This window comes from Orcinus orca, chromosome 1 (genome assembly GCF_937001465.1).
Source record: "Orcinus orca chromosome 1, mOrcOrc1.1, whole genome shotgun sequence".
Taxonomy (NCBI): domain Eukaryota; kingdom Metazoa; phylum Chordata; class Mammalia; order Artiodactyla; family Delphinidae; genus Orcinus; species Orcinus orca.
Window position 1 is genome coordinate 33,931,343 of NC_064559.1, and position 18,016 is coordinate 33,949,358.

The following is an 18,016-nucleotide window of genomic DNA, read 5'->3' on the forward strand; positions in this document are numbered from 1 at the left end:
CTACTCTCATTCCTCTCCAGGGTCCCACTACTTGGGAGATTTTCTCAAACTCCACACACAGAAAGCCACCGACCTTATTCCGGTATCCTACACCCCTTCCCTACCTTAATTACACTTCCCACTCCCAGCCCTCAGCATCGGAGTCAAGAGCAACAGGGACACTTCCGTTCTCCTTGTAGGACTGATGAAAACGTAATGAAGAACACCCCCTAAACTCCCATAATCGGTGCGGATTCCTATGGGGAAGGCCCATATTGTTGACATCTTCCAGGCCTTGGTTCTGGACCTTGAGAAGGAGGCTGAACTAGTGATAGCGATGCTTTTTAGGGTAAATGTATGTAGGTATTGGGGGAAGGGGAGGGATCAACCGAGAAGGCATGGAAGTGGTTTAAAGCTAATATTTCAGTTTTTGCTGCTCATATAGAGTCCAACCTAGGAGTTACTCATTTACAGGCTGTAATGCTTCTCCAGACTAAAAATGTTTGAAAACCAAGCATGGATTAACTCTCCATACGAACAGTAAATTGAAAATTCAGCTTCTGAGTAAAATTTAAAAATTTTACTCCCAAAGCATTTTTTTTAGGTACCCACATTTTAAAAAAATTGTGTTACTTTTAATTAGAGTTGAAAGGCCTCAACTAGAATTTGCTGTTAATGACCAGTATGTGGAGTCTGATTTAGCTTTCCAGAATTGACATTTTGGGTTTTATTGCCAAATCACAGTCCTAAACGATGAATGTTGAATGATGCACTATGTTTTTGTTTAAATGAAATTTACTGAGAATAATTAACTTCAGAATTAAGGGAAATTGATGTTGCTATCATGAGGCAGCATACAAAATACATATTTTAAAAACTGAAGACATTTCAAGCAGGTATAGTTCTTGAAGCAGAAAGAACATGAACCTGGGATTTGGAAGACCTGGTTTCTAGCTGCTACTGATCAACTCTATTACTCTGGGAAAGTAGGCCTCAGTTCTTTTTCCTGTAACATGAGTAAATTGGACTGTTTGAATTCAGAACTCAGAAAGTTGGAAGGGATCTTAAAGCCCTCTGTGAAAGCGTTTGGGAATGTTCTCCATTGCTGTCATTTTTCCTCCAAAAATAACCTGGTTTGGAAGTCATTGGTCCAATGGGAATTTGACTCCTCATAGAAATTGGAGAAAAGGTAATGCAAGTAGAGAGGAACAGCTGTATATCTGTTTGAGGAGTAAACCCACCAATAGATTCTGGTACGAATTTCAGAGACATAAAAAGAATGAGTGTATGTACCTTAAGTGTACCAGTTTCCTCACTCTCTCCTGGCAGAAGATGTAGCACTTTTAGTGGTGCTGGGATTCTGGGATGTGTTCCTATTACGTCTAATACAGATGAAGATGTGGTAGAGGGAAAGATGGTGGCAGAAGGACTGGATAAAGAGGCAAAATTGCCCGCGAAAAAGAAAAGAAAGAAGGGTTTGCGAATTAAGGGGAAAAGGCGACGAAAGAAACTGATCCTTGCGAAAAAGTTTAGTAAGGATTTGGTATCTGGGAGGCCAGTTGCAGATGCCCCTGCTTTGTTGGCTTCCAATGCCCCTGAGCAGGATGAAGAAAGTCTTTTTGAGAGCAATATAGAAAAACAGATCTATTTACCTAGTACTAGAGCCAAGACCTCCATCGTGTGGCACTTCTTTCATGTTGACCCCCAGTACACCTGGCGGGCTATTTGTAACCTCTGTGAAAAAAGTGTTAGCAGGGGTAAACCAGGTAGCCATCTCGGGACATCTACTCTTCAGCGACATCTGCAGGCAAGGCATTCACCTCACTGGACCAGGGCAAACAAATTTGGAGTTACTAGTGGGGAGGAGGATTTTACTTTGGATGTACCTTTATCTCCCTCTTCCGCGGGAAGCAGTGGAAGCTTCGAATATATCCCTACTGATGCATTGGATAATAATGGAATGGGAAAGAAACGTGATAAATCAGTATCTGATGCCCTGAAGGCAGAAAGAGGGAGATTTCTCATCAAAAGTAACATTGTCAAGCATGCCTTAATTCCTGGAACAAGAGCCAAGACATCTGCAGTTTGGAATTTTTTCTATACTGATCCTCAGCACATCTCAAGAGCTGTCTGTAATATATGTAAAAGAAGTGTGAGCCGGGGTAGGCCGGGTTCTCACTTAGGAACTTCGACACTTCAACGACACCTGCAGGCCACACATCCCATCCATTGGGCAGTTGCCAACAAAGACAGTGGTGCAGTTGGAAATGGATTAGATGAAGCTGAGACTGAGAGAAATGATCTCTTGAGTGATACTTTGCCTGGAGAGAAGTCTTCAGGCAGCCAGGATGTAACAGCTGAGGACCTTAGTGACTCTGATTCAGATGAACCTCCTGTATTAGAGGTTGAAAATAGAAGATCTGAGAGTCCTATTCCTGTTGCAGAGCAAGACACTCTAATGCATGCACAGGAACAAGAAACAACATATTGTGAAAATTCAACCTCAAGTCAAATAAGTCAAGCAATTATTCAAATGATTGTGGAAGATATGCATCCTTACAACTATTTCTCAACTCCAGCCTTTCAGAGGTTCATGCAGATTGTGGCCCCTGACTATAGGTTACCATCTGAAACTTACTTTTTCACTAAGGCTGTGCCTCAATTATATGATTGGGTCAGAGAAAAAATTTTCTTAACTTTGGAGAATGTTCAAAGCCAAAAGATCCACCTGACTGTGGACATATGGACCCATGACCCATCCACTGACTATTTCATTGTGACTGTACACTGGGTCTCTTTGCAAACTACACCTTCTTCCAGTAATGGCAGGATCCCCAATTTTAGAAAGTGGGCAGTTCTCTGTGTAACAGGTTTGGCCAAAGACTGTTTGATAACCAACATTTTACAAGAATTAAGTGACCAGATTGGTCTGTGGCTTTCTCCTAATTTCCTCATCCCTAGCTTCATCGTTTCTGACAATTCTTCTAATGTAGTACATGCAATCAAAGATGGTGGTTTTACCCATGTGCCATGCTTTCTGCATTGTTTAAATACAGTCATTCAAGACTTTTTCTGTGAGCACAAAAGCATTGAGAACATGTTAGTGGCTGCTAGGAAAACCTGTCATCATTTTAGTCATTCAGTCAAGGCCCGTCAGATACTACAAGAATTCCAAAATGATCACCAACTTCCATGGAAAAATTTGAAGCAGGATGAAGCTGGCCATTGGATTTCTACCTTTTATATGTTAAAATGGCTCTTGGAGCATTGTTACTCAGTTCACCATAGTCTTGGTAGAGCCAGTGGAGTTGTGCTCACCTCCCTTCAGTGGACTCTAATGACGTATGTTTGTGATATTCTTAAACCATTTGAGGAGGCCACCCAGAAAGTGAGTGTGAAGACCACAGGATTGAATCAGGTGCTACCCCTAATCCATCATCTACTCCTTTCCCTGCAGAAACTCAGAGAAGATTTTCAAGTTAGAGGTATTACTCAGGCCCTCAATCTGGTAGACAGTTTATCTCTGAAACTTGAAACTGATACCCTATTAAGTGCCATGCTCAAATCCAAGCCCTGTATCTTGGCTGCTTTGTTAGATCCTTGCTTTAAAAACAGTTTGGAAGACTTTTTCCCTCAAGGTGCACATTTGGAAACTTACAAGCAGATCCTTGCAGAAGAAGTTTGTAACTATATGGAATCTTCATCAGAGGTCTGCCATATTGCAACTTCAGAAGCTTCTGGTTCCTCAGCCATAGTAGGAGCTGATTCATTTACCTCATCTATAAGAGAAGGCACCTCCAGTTCAGGGTCTGTTGATAGTTCAGCTGCAGATAATGTTGCCATTGGAGGCAAAAGCTTCATGTTTCCTTCTGCTATGGCAGTAGTGGATGAATACTTCAAAGAGAAGTATTCAGAGACCTCAGGAGGTGATGACCCTTTGATTTACTGGCAGAAGAAGGTGAGCGTATGGCCAGCTTTGACCCAAGTTGCCATTCAGTATCTGAGCTGCCCCATGTGTAGTTGGCAGTCTGAATGTATCTTTACTGCAAATAGCCACTTTCATCCAAAGCAGATCATGAGCCTGGACTTTGACAATATAGAACAGCTGATGTTTCTGAAAATGAACTTGAAAAATGTTAACTATGATTATTCTTCATTGGTTCTGAGCTGGGATCCTGAGAATGAAGTTATTCAAAGCAATGAAAAAGAAATATTATCTTAATTTCTTTTTCCTTTCTCCATTTAAAATGGGCAACTTATTGCTATGTTACTGTGTCCTAATTGCTATAATTGTTGTATACAGTTATACTAATCATTCTTTATGCACAATCTGGGGAAACCTGAAAACACAGAAAGGGCTGAAAATTCCTCAGGGGTAATATAATGTTGACAAAGTGAAGATTAAAGATTTCATAGTAGTAACTCAGTGTAGCTGTCACTTGAAATTTTGTTTATACCAATTGAGAGAAAAAAAGACTTTTTTAATTAAAAAAATATAGTGCAGCATTGAAAAGCCTTAGGCTATTTCTGGCTGGTAGATTGAACTAGTAATTGGTTTTAAGTAAAAATTTCTCTCAACCTGGGAGGTTTGATTGCTCTGAAACCAATGAAATAGAGAAAAAGCATACTAAACTGGTATCTCTCCCCATCACCACCATTTTTCTATTTCTTTAAAAACCCTGATTCATACTTACAGCTTGGCAAAAACAAAGTTCACAAAATTGTTTTATATTTAGGAATTCCTAATTGCCTCCTCATACTGGTCAGCGTTATAATTTCAACTTACTGAGTGTGATAGAGTTGCCATTTATATTTAAGATTGGGTCTATATAGAGAGGAAACATTAGAAAACAATTACTTTTAGTCTTTGAATTGCCCTTTTTAACTTTTATTGTAAAAACAAAGATTAGCTACTTTTATATTATTTATGGGTAAATGACAGAAAGTTTACAGAATTGAAAAAGATTGAATGGAAATTGGAATGAAAGCCCCATGAGTATACTGTGACAAACCAGTATCCCTTTCCCACAGAATGTTTCTCTCAATTTAAGTGATCTTAAATGTCATTTAAAAATTATACTGAATGATCCATAATACTGTATTCTTAACTATGAGATTATTTTGGCCTTAATTCTTATTTAAAAATAAGCAGTCAATATTTTCATGTGTTAGGAATCATTGCCTCACTGGTAAAATGAGAGAATTGATCTCAATTGATCTTGTCCCTTTCCACTCTGGAAGTATGTTTTTGTGATTGAGTGGGAGGCCATAAATGATGACTTTTAGTAAAAGTCTATTAAAAGTTTCAGACTGAATAACTAATGTAAGATCCCAATTTTTCCTTTTTTTCATTTTAGATTTGGGGATATTCCCTGCCCAAAAATTTCCTGGAAAATTGACTAGTATTAAGTGTGAGTAAAAGGTGTCCACTTTTTTTTAAGTTTTGATTTTAGTTTTGTCTTGGGTAGTATTTGGCAAGATTTAGCCTAGAAATTATGTAGTATTTATTACGTGAGAATCAAAATTGCTTTGTTACTGGGCTGGTTCAAAATTTAGAACTCATTTCTATGTATCAAAATTGTTTTTTGTTTTTGTTTTTCGTTTTTTTGAAATTCTTAAATGGTAAATGTACCATTGTGAAATGAAATTTCAACTCCAAAAGTTTACCCTTTTACTAACTGGAGTAAATGGATAATTATAAAGTCTTTAGTTGAAGCCATCACTAGTAAAGAATTTGGAACTAGGCTGCATAAGCAAGCCTTTGCAGGGCCACCATTGAATGTCATGCCGGTGACACTGGTGTTGCTATAACAGAAGGAAAACATCTTCCCTTATTAGATAGAAGCTTTCTGTAATTTTGACAGTGCCAGTTCAGGATGACTATAATGCTGCTCTGCCTTCTACAGCTTGCTGCACCGCTCTGTAGTTACTCTATAACTATACATTTCTATCTTTTTTGGTTAAACACTCCCTGAAGGTGATAAAAGATGATGTGATGATATATATACATCCACATTGTACACATCGATATATGTGTAAGGATTTCCCTTCATCTTTATTTTGTGGGCTGGGCAAAATTTAGTGTAACATATTAATATACTTCATGATACTTTGGTAGAAGAGGAAGTTCACTATTTTTATAATGAACCCAAATTTAAACGCTTTTGTAGTGTATTTTAAAAGGGAAAACTTACCCAAATGTTTTATTTCTACACATTTGTGTATGTGTGTGTGTGTGTGTGTGTATAAGCCAGTTAGTATATATGTATATGTATATTATACATAAAACACTTTATATTTTTACATACAAGTATGTTTTTATTATACAGATAATAAAGATGGGGGAAGGTTTCTGTTTTTTTCTTAATAGGTGAAGAAATCTTGAAGACCAGAAATTGGATCTTATTGAATTTTGGTGTTCTTTTTCTTTTTCTTTTTTCTTTTTAAATTAATTGTTCGGCTATGGAAGATGGATTTTTTTTTTTTTTAATAATTCTTTGAATCTCAAGTTCATCTTTATATGAACTCTTTTTTGTTTTTTTGTTGAGGAGATAACTAACCCTAGCTGTCTCCAGTTTGACAAAGGTTGTTTGAATGGACTTAAATCTCTCAGTAGTTGGGAGATGTTTTAAAAACACGCCCTGTGTTTGAATTGTGGCTGAGAGGTTTCCTTGGCAATGTGAGGAGGAAAATTCTTTCTGCCTCATTATTATTAATTCATGGATTGAGTGTTGGTTCGACCTACAGGCGTAATAGATTGGAACTCAGTGAAGACACAGACATTGCTGCTGAGAGCAACCAGCTAATAATGTAAGTGTGGAAATGTGTTCTTTTTTTCCCTGATTAAAGGAGTGAACATTTTTGTAATTTAAGGCATAATTTTCCTGAATCAGTAAGAAAATCAAAAAAATATTGTCAACATATTTTTTTCTTGTAATTGTTCATGAGTTTTTAGTTTTTTTGAGGGAAATATCCCTACCCCCTCTTTTTTTGATAATATATGCACATTATAAAAAAGGTAAAAACAATATAAACAAGGTGGACTCTTCCTGTAATTCCACCTCCTCAGAGAAAAGCACTGTTAATAGTTTATCGTGGCATAGTTCAGTGTCCATACACATAGCTCTGCCTCACCTTTTTCTAATGACTACATAGTGTTCCTTTATATGGATGGATGTGCCATAATATATGTATCCCTGATTGGTAGACATTTGGGTTTTTGCCATTAAAAACAAAAAAGCCCTGCATCCAAAAACAGCTCTGTACACACATATATGTGAACTATTTCTTTGAACCACTTCTTAGATGCGAATTTGTAGAATTGTTAAAATTCCTAAAGAAATTATACCAATCTACTGAATTAATGAAGTCTTTTTGATTTTTAAAAGTTCTTAACACATCCCTTTTAGTGAAGATATTAATCTTTGGCCATGTTGCTGGTAAACCTTTTGCTATATGAATGTTTTTCATTTTATGTAGTGAAATCCATCAGTTTTATTAAGGTTTGTAACTTTGGTGTCATGTTAAGGACAGGTGTTTTTCATCCTGAGCTTATAAAAAAATAGCATGCATTTTTTTTTTCCAGTACTTGGGTGGTTATATATTTTATATTAAAAATGTAATCTGGGCTTCCCTGGTGGCGCAGTGTTTGAGAGTCCGCCTGCCGATGCAGGGGACACGGGTTCGTGCCCCGGTCCTCGAAGATCCCACATGCCGCGGAGCGGCTACGCCCATGAGCCATGGCCACTGAGCCTGCGCGTCCAGAGCCTGTGCTCCGCAACGGGAGAGGGCACAACAGTGGGGGGCCCGCGAACCCCCCCCAAAAAAAAGTAGTCTAAGGATTGTAATTATATGACATTGCCTCTCTTCCTCCCATTAAGCATTGTCAAATATTGCTTGTTCTTTTGTTCAGCATAGTTACAAATTTAGAATCTTATATAGTGCTTTTAGTGAGCTAAAGCCTCTTTGCCATGCTTGCTTTTATTCCCTTGGAACCTTTTTGTATGAAGTAGTGATTGTTTTTTTCAAATGGGTAGCTAATTTTTTGGTTAATTTCAAATGCCACCTTTTCCAGAAATTGCTTGGATTCTGTTAATCTTGTACTCATTTATTTGCCAATATTACATTTAAATGTTATCTTTCACATCTATGATAATATCAGGAAGCGCAAGGCCTCTCATTCTTTTTAAGATTTTCTTTATTTTTCTCAGTTACTCTAGGTTGTTTTGCAGTCTGTCAAGTTCCAGTAAAAATAAAGTATCACTGAGATTTTGAATTGAATTGCATTCAATGTTATTATCTGAATGATTGTTGCTGGCACAGGAAATTTATTGATCTTTTAAATATCTTATTTTAAATTTCTTTAGTTGATTGTTAGATTTTATAGTTTGCAAGCATATAATGTGCAGATACTAAATTTTTTGCCTCATCCTTTCTAATCTTTATACTTTTTTTTCCTTATTGCATATACTGGACTCTGGAACAGTGTTGAATGATGGTGCAGACGGCGAGACTTCTTTTTTGCCTTTTTTTTTTTTTTTTTTTTTGTCTTGAGTGCTTTACCTCTAGTGTTTTACCATGTCTCATGTGTTGATAGTTTCTGATGAATTAGTACATTCATGCTAAGGAGGTTCCTTGTAATTTACAAAGAGTTTTTACTGGGAGTAGATGTTGTGTTGTAGCTTTCTTTTTTGTTAAGCCATTTTAACTTTAAAAAATTATAATTTTCAATCTTTATTTTACACCGTTTTTCTGTTTTTGAAATCTTAAGATACCATAGAGTTTCTGTTTTTAGCCCCCCTTTATTCTATTAATGTAATGAATTTCTCAGTATTAAACCATTTTTTGTCCTGGAATAAACCCTCTTTGATCATGTTATTTTCTTTAAAAAAATTATTTTATTTATTTCTGGCTACATTGGGTCTTTGTTGCTGTGTGCGGGCTTCTCATTGCGGTGGCTTCTCTTGCTGCGGAGCATAGGCTCTAGGTGAGCAGGCTTCAGTAGTTGTGACTCACGGGCTTTAGTGTGCAGGCTCAGTAGTTGTAGCTCACAGGCTTAGTTGCTCTGCAGCATGTGGGATCTTCCCAGACCAGGGCACGAACCCGTGTCCCCTGCATCGGCAGGCAGATTCTCAACCACTGCGCCACCAGGGAAGCCCCTCTCCTGCCAGTTTTTAAATATTTATTTATTTATTTGGCCACACTGGGTCTTAGTTGCAGCATGTGGGATCTAGTTCCCTGACCAGGGATCGGACTTGGGCCCCCTGCATTGGGAGCGTGGAGTCTTAACCACTGGACCACCAGGGACGTCCCCCTCCCCCCCAATTTTTAAAGTTACCTTTTGGTGTACCCTACAAGGCGGAATGCATTCCCTGTGTTTGCGGTCAGAGGAATCCTGGTAGTGGATTGGTGAGGTGCTATTAAAGGTCCAGTCCTTCGTGGATCAGTGATGGTCAGGTCAGTTAGGGCAAACTTAAATTTTTTATGTCTGTGTTGCATTATATTAGAAAACTTAATGTTATTCTCAGCATGAAACAAAATAATCAGTAGCCACCTGTAATTCTACTACCATAGCCGTAACTACTGCTAACATTTTGGTCTGTGTTCTTCTAGACTTCTTCCTGCTACTCATCTTCACCAGCATTTGGTGGTATGTTTTTGGATTTTAGCTCTTCTAAAAGGAATTTGCAATTCCCTGTGATGTTGAGTATCTTTTCATATGCTTGTTTGTCATCTGTATGTTTTCTTTGGTGAGGTGTCTGTTTCAATCTTTTGTCCACTTCTTCCAGGAGTGTTTATTGAAAAGACTATCCTTTCTCCATTGACATTGCCTTGCTCCTTTGTCAAAGTTTAGTTGACTGTATTTGTAATCTGTGTTAGTTTCCTAGGACTTCCATTACAAAGTACCACAAACTGGGTGTCTTAAAGCAACAGGAATTTATTATCTCACAGTTATGGAGTCCAGAAGTCTGAAAAGGTGTTGGCAGGGTCATGCTCTCTCTGAAACCTGTAGGGAAATGATCCTTCCTTGCTTCTTCTAGCTTCTGGTGTTTGCTGGCAATCCGTGTCATTCCTTGGCTTACAGATGCATCGGTTTTTGAACATTTAGGTTTCTCAGTGGTTTTCCATTGTTAGAAGAAGATGGTGATGAACTTTCTTATGCACTATTATTTTGCATATTTGTTGAATTTTAATCTCAGGATAAATTCTAGAAATGGAATTGGAAGTCATAGGGTATGTACATTTTGAAGGTATGTTTAGTAACATAACTCTTCTAACCTTGGTTGCTGACTTAAAGGCTGGTTTTTGTCATGGCCTGCTGTTCTTGGATTAGGAATTGTTAGTAGGAAATATGAAGGAATTTGATTCAGCTGATTTCAAATTGTAGCTCAGTGTTTCTGTTGTTGTTGTTGTTTCTGGCCGCACCTCTCAGCATGCAGAACTTCCCCTATCGACTGCACGCCCTGTGCAGGGGAAGCACAGAGTCTTAACCGCTGGACCACCAGGGAAGTCCCTAGGTCAGTGTTTCTGAAACCTGATCTTCTGATGTAGGAGTTTGTAGAAACCCCTTCCAAATTCTGGCTTGTGCTCTTGTCATGTATTTTTACTTCTCTAGAAGCTTTCTTTCTTGAACCCTTTAGTGCAGGGGGCCAGGGTATGGCAGGGACTGAGGCGAGAGGGAATATTGGTCATTTTGCGTAAGCACTATTTTATGGGTCAAGCCCTGAGAACTTCTTTTGCTCCTTGTTTGCAATTGGTGTGCAGCTCTTTGTCCATCTTAATTATATTAGCTATTAGCTCTACAGATTTTTCAGGAGTAATTGTTTCACCAATTTTTCTAGTGAGACAGTTTTTCCCACATACTTATAATTATATACTTTTGAAATAACAAAAATGCTTGTGAAAATATTGGAACTTCTGTTAGATGAAAAAAAATCTGGTTTGTCAGAAATGTAGATTTAGCAAATTATCTTGTGTAAAATAATCCAAGTCCCATTAATAATCTAAACTGCAGATCATTTATTGAGCGTGCAGTGCTTACCTAGGTTATGCTGAAGCACCATAGAGAGTGCAAAAGAAAGAAGCATGGCTATTCTTAACAAAACTTTTACATTGTAGATGAGAATGTACAACTTTCACATCAGAATAAAATGTGAATCAGTTTTCATAAGGCTCTGTTATAGGCAATATAGACATACTAATACAATTAAAATTTGGTTTTAACAATGTGATCTCATTGGTCAAGGTGATTTGGAGGAGAAAGTTGGAAGAATTTACCTGAAATACTTTCGTTCATTGACTTCTCATTTTAGGATTACGTTTAAAAGACAATTCCTGTGATTGAGTTGTCTTTTGGAAGATTAAACCCATATCAAGAGGACTTGGAGCTGGTCCTCGCCTTGAGGAAGCAGTGGCTTGTTTTCAAGAAGCCACTTCTCATCTGAGGATCTACTCAGCATGCCTAATCAAGGAGAAGACTGCTATTTTTTTTTCTATTCTACATGTACTAAAGTAAGAATTGGCATCTCTAAATCATTTCTTTCTATGATTTCCCTAATAAAATTGGATAAGATTTTCCCAATATACCAAGTCGTCTCTGTGTTTTGCTCAGCTATTTATTATCTGCTGTCAGTTTTTAGTAAAGGGTAGCATTCCTAAGGGAATTCATTCTTCATCATTTTTTTCTCTTCATTTTATGTTCTCCATATTCTCCAAAAATAAAAAGGTTCATAGCATTTAATCATCATTCAGTGTTCTTCTAGCTGTAATTAATCTGTTCAGGGTGCTTTCGGAATTAGGAACACTTTAACTGTGGCTGGCCAACTTTGCTTTTATTTACTTTGTGTTAAATGAATGGGTGGGTTGAATTTGACTTCTTGCTTAAGATTTCCTGCTGAATACTAAAGCCATTTTCTAAATAAGCTTTTGCAGCTTTATTGCTTTTTCTTTGTCAGAGCTTCCTGTTTTTCAGCTTGATTCTTCTATAGCTCCATTTAGATCTGTCTGCAGTTTTCTGTTGTTCTTTTATGACTAATTCTATGCATGTGTATTTTTTTTCAAAAATTTTTCTTAAATCATATTGGTGCTATGTTTAAAATTGTCAGTTTTGAGCAAAGCTTTGATTTTATATAGCAAGTTGCACAACAGTAGCATTTTGTTTCAGATATTAACGTTGTATGAAATACATAGTGAAGTATGGAATTATACTTAAATTCTAATCTATTAACTTTCTGATTTTCCATTAAAAACTAGTTACACAAGTCAGGATGTATGAAATGGTTTTGAAGATTAACAGTAAAATATATTTTTAAACAGTACCTAATACTCCCATTTGTCTTTTTCAGCCCCGTCTCTCAGCTTGTGTCATTCATGTTGTCAGATCAGATGTAGGATGCTGTCAAGAAATAGGTTTTAGGAAATTAAAAATTTGTTGACCTCACATTGTTCGTGTCATCTCATCCCAGTTGTTTTCTACTTTACCTGTCTCTCCTTACTGCTTTGTGTTTGTCTAGATACCAAGAAATGTACAGTGGACATTTTGCCTGGGATCTAGTTTGGTACCACAGTTCTTTTCTGTATTATTCTCTTGTTTACAGGGTGACAGCTGTCCATTCCGTCACTGTGAAGCTGCATTAGGGAATGAAACTGTTTGCACATTATGGCAGGAAGGGCGCTGTTTTCGACAGGTGTGCAGGTTTCGGCACATGGAGATTGATGTAAGTTTTCAGTTTGTATTATAGTAAGTAGTCTTGTGTCCTAATGGGCCAATAAAAAATATGGGGGTAAAAAACAACATTTCATATAACATGTGAGTTAAATTTTTTTAATGACCTACTAAAATTTCTCTCATTAAAATGTTCACTTAATATCTAGATGTTATATGGTATGAATTGGTATCATATTTCTTAAAGGTAGTTTGGTAATCTGTCCAAAGTGTAAAAATTATATATGTATATTTGGGGGGTATTTATATTTCTATGTTTATTTTAAAGCAATCTGAACTTAGAGAAAACTTGCAAGTACAGTATTATAAAACTTTCTTCTAAGCCATTTAGGGGTAAATTACTGACATTTCCTATCACTTCCAAATACTTTCATGACTGTTTCCTACAAACAAGAAAGATACTGTCTTCCATAACTGTGATACAACCATCAAAATTAGAAAATTAACATATATGTATTATTTTCATTGAATCCTCAGATCCCATTCAAGTTTTGCCATTGTACTAGTGATGTCCTTTATTGCAGTAGGAGTGAGTCCAGAATCAAGTGTTGCATATAGTTGCCATAACTCTTCAGTCTCCTTCTGTCTAGAACAGTTAGTTTTTTCTTGCCTTTCATTGGCCCTGACATTTTTGGTAGTTTGAGGACAGTTATTCTGTAGAGTGTTCCTCAATTTGGGTTTATCTGATATTTTCTCGTTACTAAATTCAGGTCATGTATATTTGGCAGGAATATCACAGAGTCACCTCTTATTATTCTTCTCATTGCTTATCATTGGGTGGCATACAATATTAATTATCCCATTACTGGTGTTGTTAACTTTGATCACTTCATTAAGGTGGTATCCACCAGATTGCTTCACTATAAAGTTTTCCTTTTTGTATTTAGTAAGTATTTTTTGGAGAGAAACTTGGAGACCTTGTAATTATCCCGTTCCTCATCAAGTTCTCAAGGTTTTTTTTCTAGCTTTTTATGTGTGAACTCATGGTTTCCTATTTTATTCAATGTGTTTTATGTCACTACTATAATTTGTTATCCTCAGGTTGACTCAGTTTGGGCCAGTAAGAGACCTTAAAGCTGGTTTTTGTGTCTTTTTGATGTTTCCATCATTCTTTGAACACGTCTTCACTTTGTGGCCTGACAAGATTATCCAGGTTCATCTGGTACTTTTCCTCCTCCAGTTGTGGAATCAGCCATTTCTGCAAGGAGCCTTGGTTCCTTCTAGTGTAACTGCTTCTGGAGTGTCACTGCTTCCAGGCATGCAGTGGACAGAACAGAGGAATGTATAAATGTGTATACATACATTTATATCATTGTTTATTATTTTATGTATTGAAAATCATGAGTTCACATAGATGCTTCCAATTTACCAACACTACAGTGTTTTGTGTAGGCTTCTCCTTATTCATACTTGTAACTCTTTTCTCCAAAACTTGATTTCCATTGTTCTTAATCTTACTTGATCAGTCCCCTAGTTACGTAAACTAGACAGTGTATTACAGCCTGTTTCTTCCTCTCAGGCTCTGATGTCACATGAGGTTGCTCCTGCACAGGACATCTTTCTCACCTTGTTTCTATTCTGACATCCTGTACCAGGGCAGGCCTCCCACCTTGCTCCACTGTGAGGACTCCTTCCTCACCCTGCTCCGGACCTCATGGATGCCTTTTTCACATCCTTGGGCTTTGATACTCTGTGTTGGGCAGCCCTCCCATGTGAGATGCTTGCTTTCCTCACCCTGCTCATTCTCTGACTGTACCAGGACCCACTCAGAAGAGCCTGCCTTCCTCACCTCACTTGATCTTTGATGCCCATTCTAGGCTGACACTCCATGAGTATACCCTCCTCACCCTACATTAGGATCCCTTCTGCATAAAAGCCTTGCTTACCCTTCTCAGGCGCCAACCTTGTGCCAGGCCATCCTCCTACACAAATGCCTTACTAACCCTGACACCCTATGAGCTGGTTCCACCTTGTCACATGGATACCTTCCTCATCTCAGTCAACCTCCAACACCTTGCTCTGGGGCACTTGCCCTTCCCTCTCCCAACATGAATGCCTACCTCTCTCAGCTTCACCTAATGACTTTGGACTGAATTGTTTGAGAGGGGGTGGGGAAAGAAGAAAGAGACTAAATATGCAATTTGTATGACTGTGGTTATATAACTACTCCATTCTGGTTTCAGATTTATGGTCTCTCAGCTACATTCTATGCTGTCTTCCAAATAGGGAATTCACTAAATACATTCAGAAAAAGAAATACTCTGGAACTTTCAAAAGATCATGTTGTAACATTGCGAGCAGAGTGTAAACTGGCACAACTCCTAGGAAAGGTGTATCAGTCTCTAAGAACATCTGCGTTTGGAGATTTTCTAAAAAACTCGTGGGACTTGGCATATGGTTTATTCATGGCTAAGATTTATTACAGTGATATAGTAAGGTTACACTGATCATAAAAGAAAAAAACACAGAGACTGGAGGACTCCATGTGTGGGTTTCTTTTATTATCTTTCCCTCCCATAAGGGGTCACAAAGAACATACATTTCCCCCAGTGGTGAAAATGCAGCAACATGTGTGGGGTGTTTTTGCCCAAGGAAGCCCATTAGATCAGCATCCAAATTTTTTTATTGGGGCTGGTCACATAGGCACCCTCTACCTAACACATACCAAAACTCTAGTCTCCTAGAAGGATGTCAGGTGTTCAGCATAAGCCATATTGTTTGCATGAACAGTCCAGGCACAGTGATCAGTTAACTGACCAGGAGCATTATAAGAGCCAATTTCCCACATGCCGGGAAAGGACCAGCCTTACAAGCAGGCTATCTGAGGACTGCAGGCTTAGGGCTAGGCTACTCTGTTAACTTTTTTGCACAGAGGCTTGTTTGGCTGCATCTTTCAAAACTACTAACTTCTTGTACCTTTGTCTCATCTGTACTCATGTGCAAAATGAGATCTATGCAGAATTACTCATTGTAACATAATTTGTAATATGTAAAGTGTATGAAGCAACCGAACCTTCATTTAAAATAAATTTTATTACATTCATACAGTGGAGTGCTGGGCAGCTGTTACCAAAAAATTTTAAAGGGATACTACTTATTTATTTATATGAAAAGATCAGGATATAGTGTCACTGAAAAAGCAAAGGACAGAATAAAGTGTGTAATATACTACCATTTGTGTTAAAAAAAAGATAAGGAAAAGAATTTATATTTGTTTTTCACTCGTATATGCATTTTAAATATCTCTGGAAGTATAAAGGAGAAACCTAACAACAATGGCTATAGGAGAGTGGAGATGGGAATGGTAAGGAGTCGGTTTACTGTATACCCCCCTTTCTAGATGCATCGACTTTCATTATTCATGGGTTCCATATTTGCAAATTTGTATATATGCTAAAATTTATAACCCCAAAATCAGTACAGATGTCCTCTTCATGATCTATTTAGTGCCATGTTTGTTTGCATTTTTGTGCTTTTTGTTTGTGATTTTGCTGTTTTAAATGGCCCCCAAGTGTAGTGCTGAAGTGCTGTATGTAATGTCCCTAAGTGCAAGAAAGCTCTTATGTGCCTTGTGTAGAAAACACGAGTGTTCGATAAGCTTCATTCAGGTGTGAGTTACAGCGCTGTTGACCTTGAGTTCAGTGTTAATGAATCAATGATACTTATTTATTTATTAAAATTTTATTTATTTTTGGCTGCATTGGGTCTTTGTTGCTGTGCACAGGCTTTCTCTAGTTGCAGCGAGTGGGGGCTACTCTTCATTGCGGTGTGCGGGCTTCTCATTGTGGCGGCTTCTCGTTGTGGAGCACTGGCTCTAGGCACACAGGCTTCAGTAGTTGCAGCACATGGGCTCAGTAGTTGTGGCACGCAGGCCCTGGAGTGTGCGGGCTTCAGTAGTTGTGGTGCGCGGGCTCTAGGGCATGCGGGCTTCAGTAGTCGTGGCACATGGGCTTAGTTGCTCCGCAGCATGTGGGATCTTCCCAGACCAGGGATTGAACCTGTGTTCCCTACATTGGCAGGCGGATTCTTAACCAATGCGCCACCAGGGAAGTCCCCAGTGATATTTATTAAATAAGGTGTCTTTAAACACAGACACACATCAAACAAGATTATGTATTGATCACTTGATGAAAATGTGACCAAGAGCTTTCAGGAACCCAACTCTGTTTCCTTGAGCAGAATTGTTCAGTATTTGCTAATTGAATAATGTGAGCATTAACTATATATCTTTGGACCATGTGCTATGTTACTGTTAAAAAGTTAAAGGAGGGGCTTCCCTGGTGGCACAGTGGTTGAGAGTCCACCTGCCGATGCAGGGGACGTGGGTACGTGCCCCGGTCCGGGAGGATCCCACATGCCGCGGAGCGGCTGGGCCCGTGAGCCATGGCCGCTGAGCCTGCGCGTCTGGAGCCTGTGCTCCGCGACGGGAGAGGCCACGGCAGTGAGAAGCCCGCATACCGCAAAAAAAAAAAAAAAAAAGAGTAATCATACAGGAGAATGTTACTATGGAGGATGCGTTGCTAAGTGAAAATGTACAGAATTATATGGAACAACTTTCTTTTAAGTGTGAATCAATACATTCTACAGGTTTTTGTTTTTGTTTTTTAAGAAAAAGAATTCTATACCAAAATAAGTGACTCTCACTGGGTAATGGCCTAACAGGCATTAATTTTATTTTCCAAGTCATCTTCTTTGCTTATGTATTACTTTTTATTTTGAAACAAAATTCAGTAAAAGTATTAAACAGATCAAATAAACGTCATGTGACTCCTGTATAAAGAGGATGCTATCACAGTAGTCATCCAGTAATTTGAAGATTGCTTTCAGGAAAGAAGTAAAAACTTAAGCAAACACAAATCCAGGAGCAAGGAAGATTGGCATTAGATTCTGCCTCAAGGAGTAATAGAATAATTGTTGTTATTCTAAAAAACAATGGTATCTATTATACCTACCTTTTAAGTGTAACGGGAGACTAATAAATTCTATCCAGTTTTTTCAGAGGCAAAGTTATTTGCTATACTTTTTTTTTTTTTGCGGTACGCGGGCCTCTCACTGCTGCGGCCTCTCCCGCCGCGGAGCACAGGCTCCGGACGCGCAGGCCCAGTGGCCACGGCCCACGGGCCCAGCCGCTCCACGGCACGCGGGATCCTCCCGGACCGGGGCACAAACCCGCATCCCCCGCCTCGGCAGGCGGACTCCCAACCACTGCGCCACTAGGGAAGCCCTATTTGCTATACTTTTTAAAAATATGTGGCAGTAAATGCAGGACATAAATTTTTTACATAGTTTTTACCCAATCACTTTCAGAGATGT

The 18,016-nt window shown here is 38.4% G+C and overlaps 2 protein-coding genes across 4 annotated transcripts in view; both read left to right on the forward strand.

The window, feature by feature from the left end:
• The first annotated feature begins 334 nt into the window (after positions 1–334).
• ZBED6 (zinc finger BED-type containing 6) lies at positions 335–11,369 on the forward strand. 2 transcript variants are annotated; one of them, XM_049696594.1, is made up of 3 exons: positions 335–5,390; positions 6,727–6,789; positions 11,292–11,369. In XM_049696594.1, the coding sequence occupies exon 1, from the start codon at positions 1,259–1,261 to the stop codon at positions 4,199–4,201; it is 2,943 nt and encodes a 980-aa protein (XP_049552551.1). In that variant the 5' UTR covers positions 335–1,258; the 3' UTR covers positions 4,202–5,390; positions 6,727–6,789; positions 11,292–11,369. The 2 variants fall into 2 exon arrangements, with proteins under 2 accessions (XP_049552551.1, XP_004282527.1); XM_004282479.4 differs by lacking the exons at positions 6,727–6,789; positions 11,292–11,369 and adding an exon at positions 6,350–6,473.
• ZC3H11A (zinc finger CCCH-type containing 11A) overlaps positions 11,349–18,016 on the forward strand; it is a 28,913-nt gene continuing 22,245 nt past the window's right edge. For both annotated transcript variants that reach the window (XM_004282478.3, XM_033410561.2), the window contains exons 1-2: positions 11,349–11,490; positions 12,576–12,695. In XM_004282478.3, the coding sequence (XP_004282526.1) occupies positions 11,437–11,490; positions 12,576–12,695 (174 nt within the window). In that variant the 5' untranslated portion in view covers positions 11,349–11,436. The remainder of the gene's footprint in view (positions 11,491–12,575; positions 12,696–18,016) is intronic.

Bases quoted from the DNA above. Each gene is read 5' to 3' on its own strand.
- ZBED6 (XM_049696594.1), top strand. From the start codon at position 1,259: ATGAGTGTATGTACCTTAAGTGTACCAGTTTCCTCACTCTCTCCTGGC.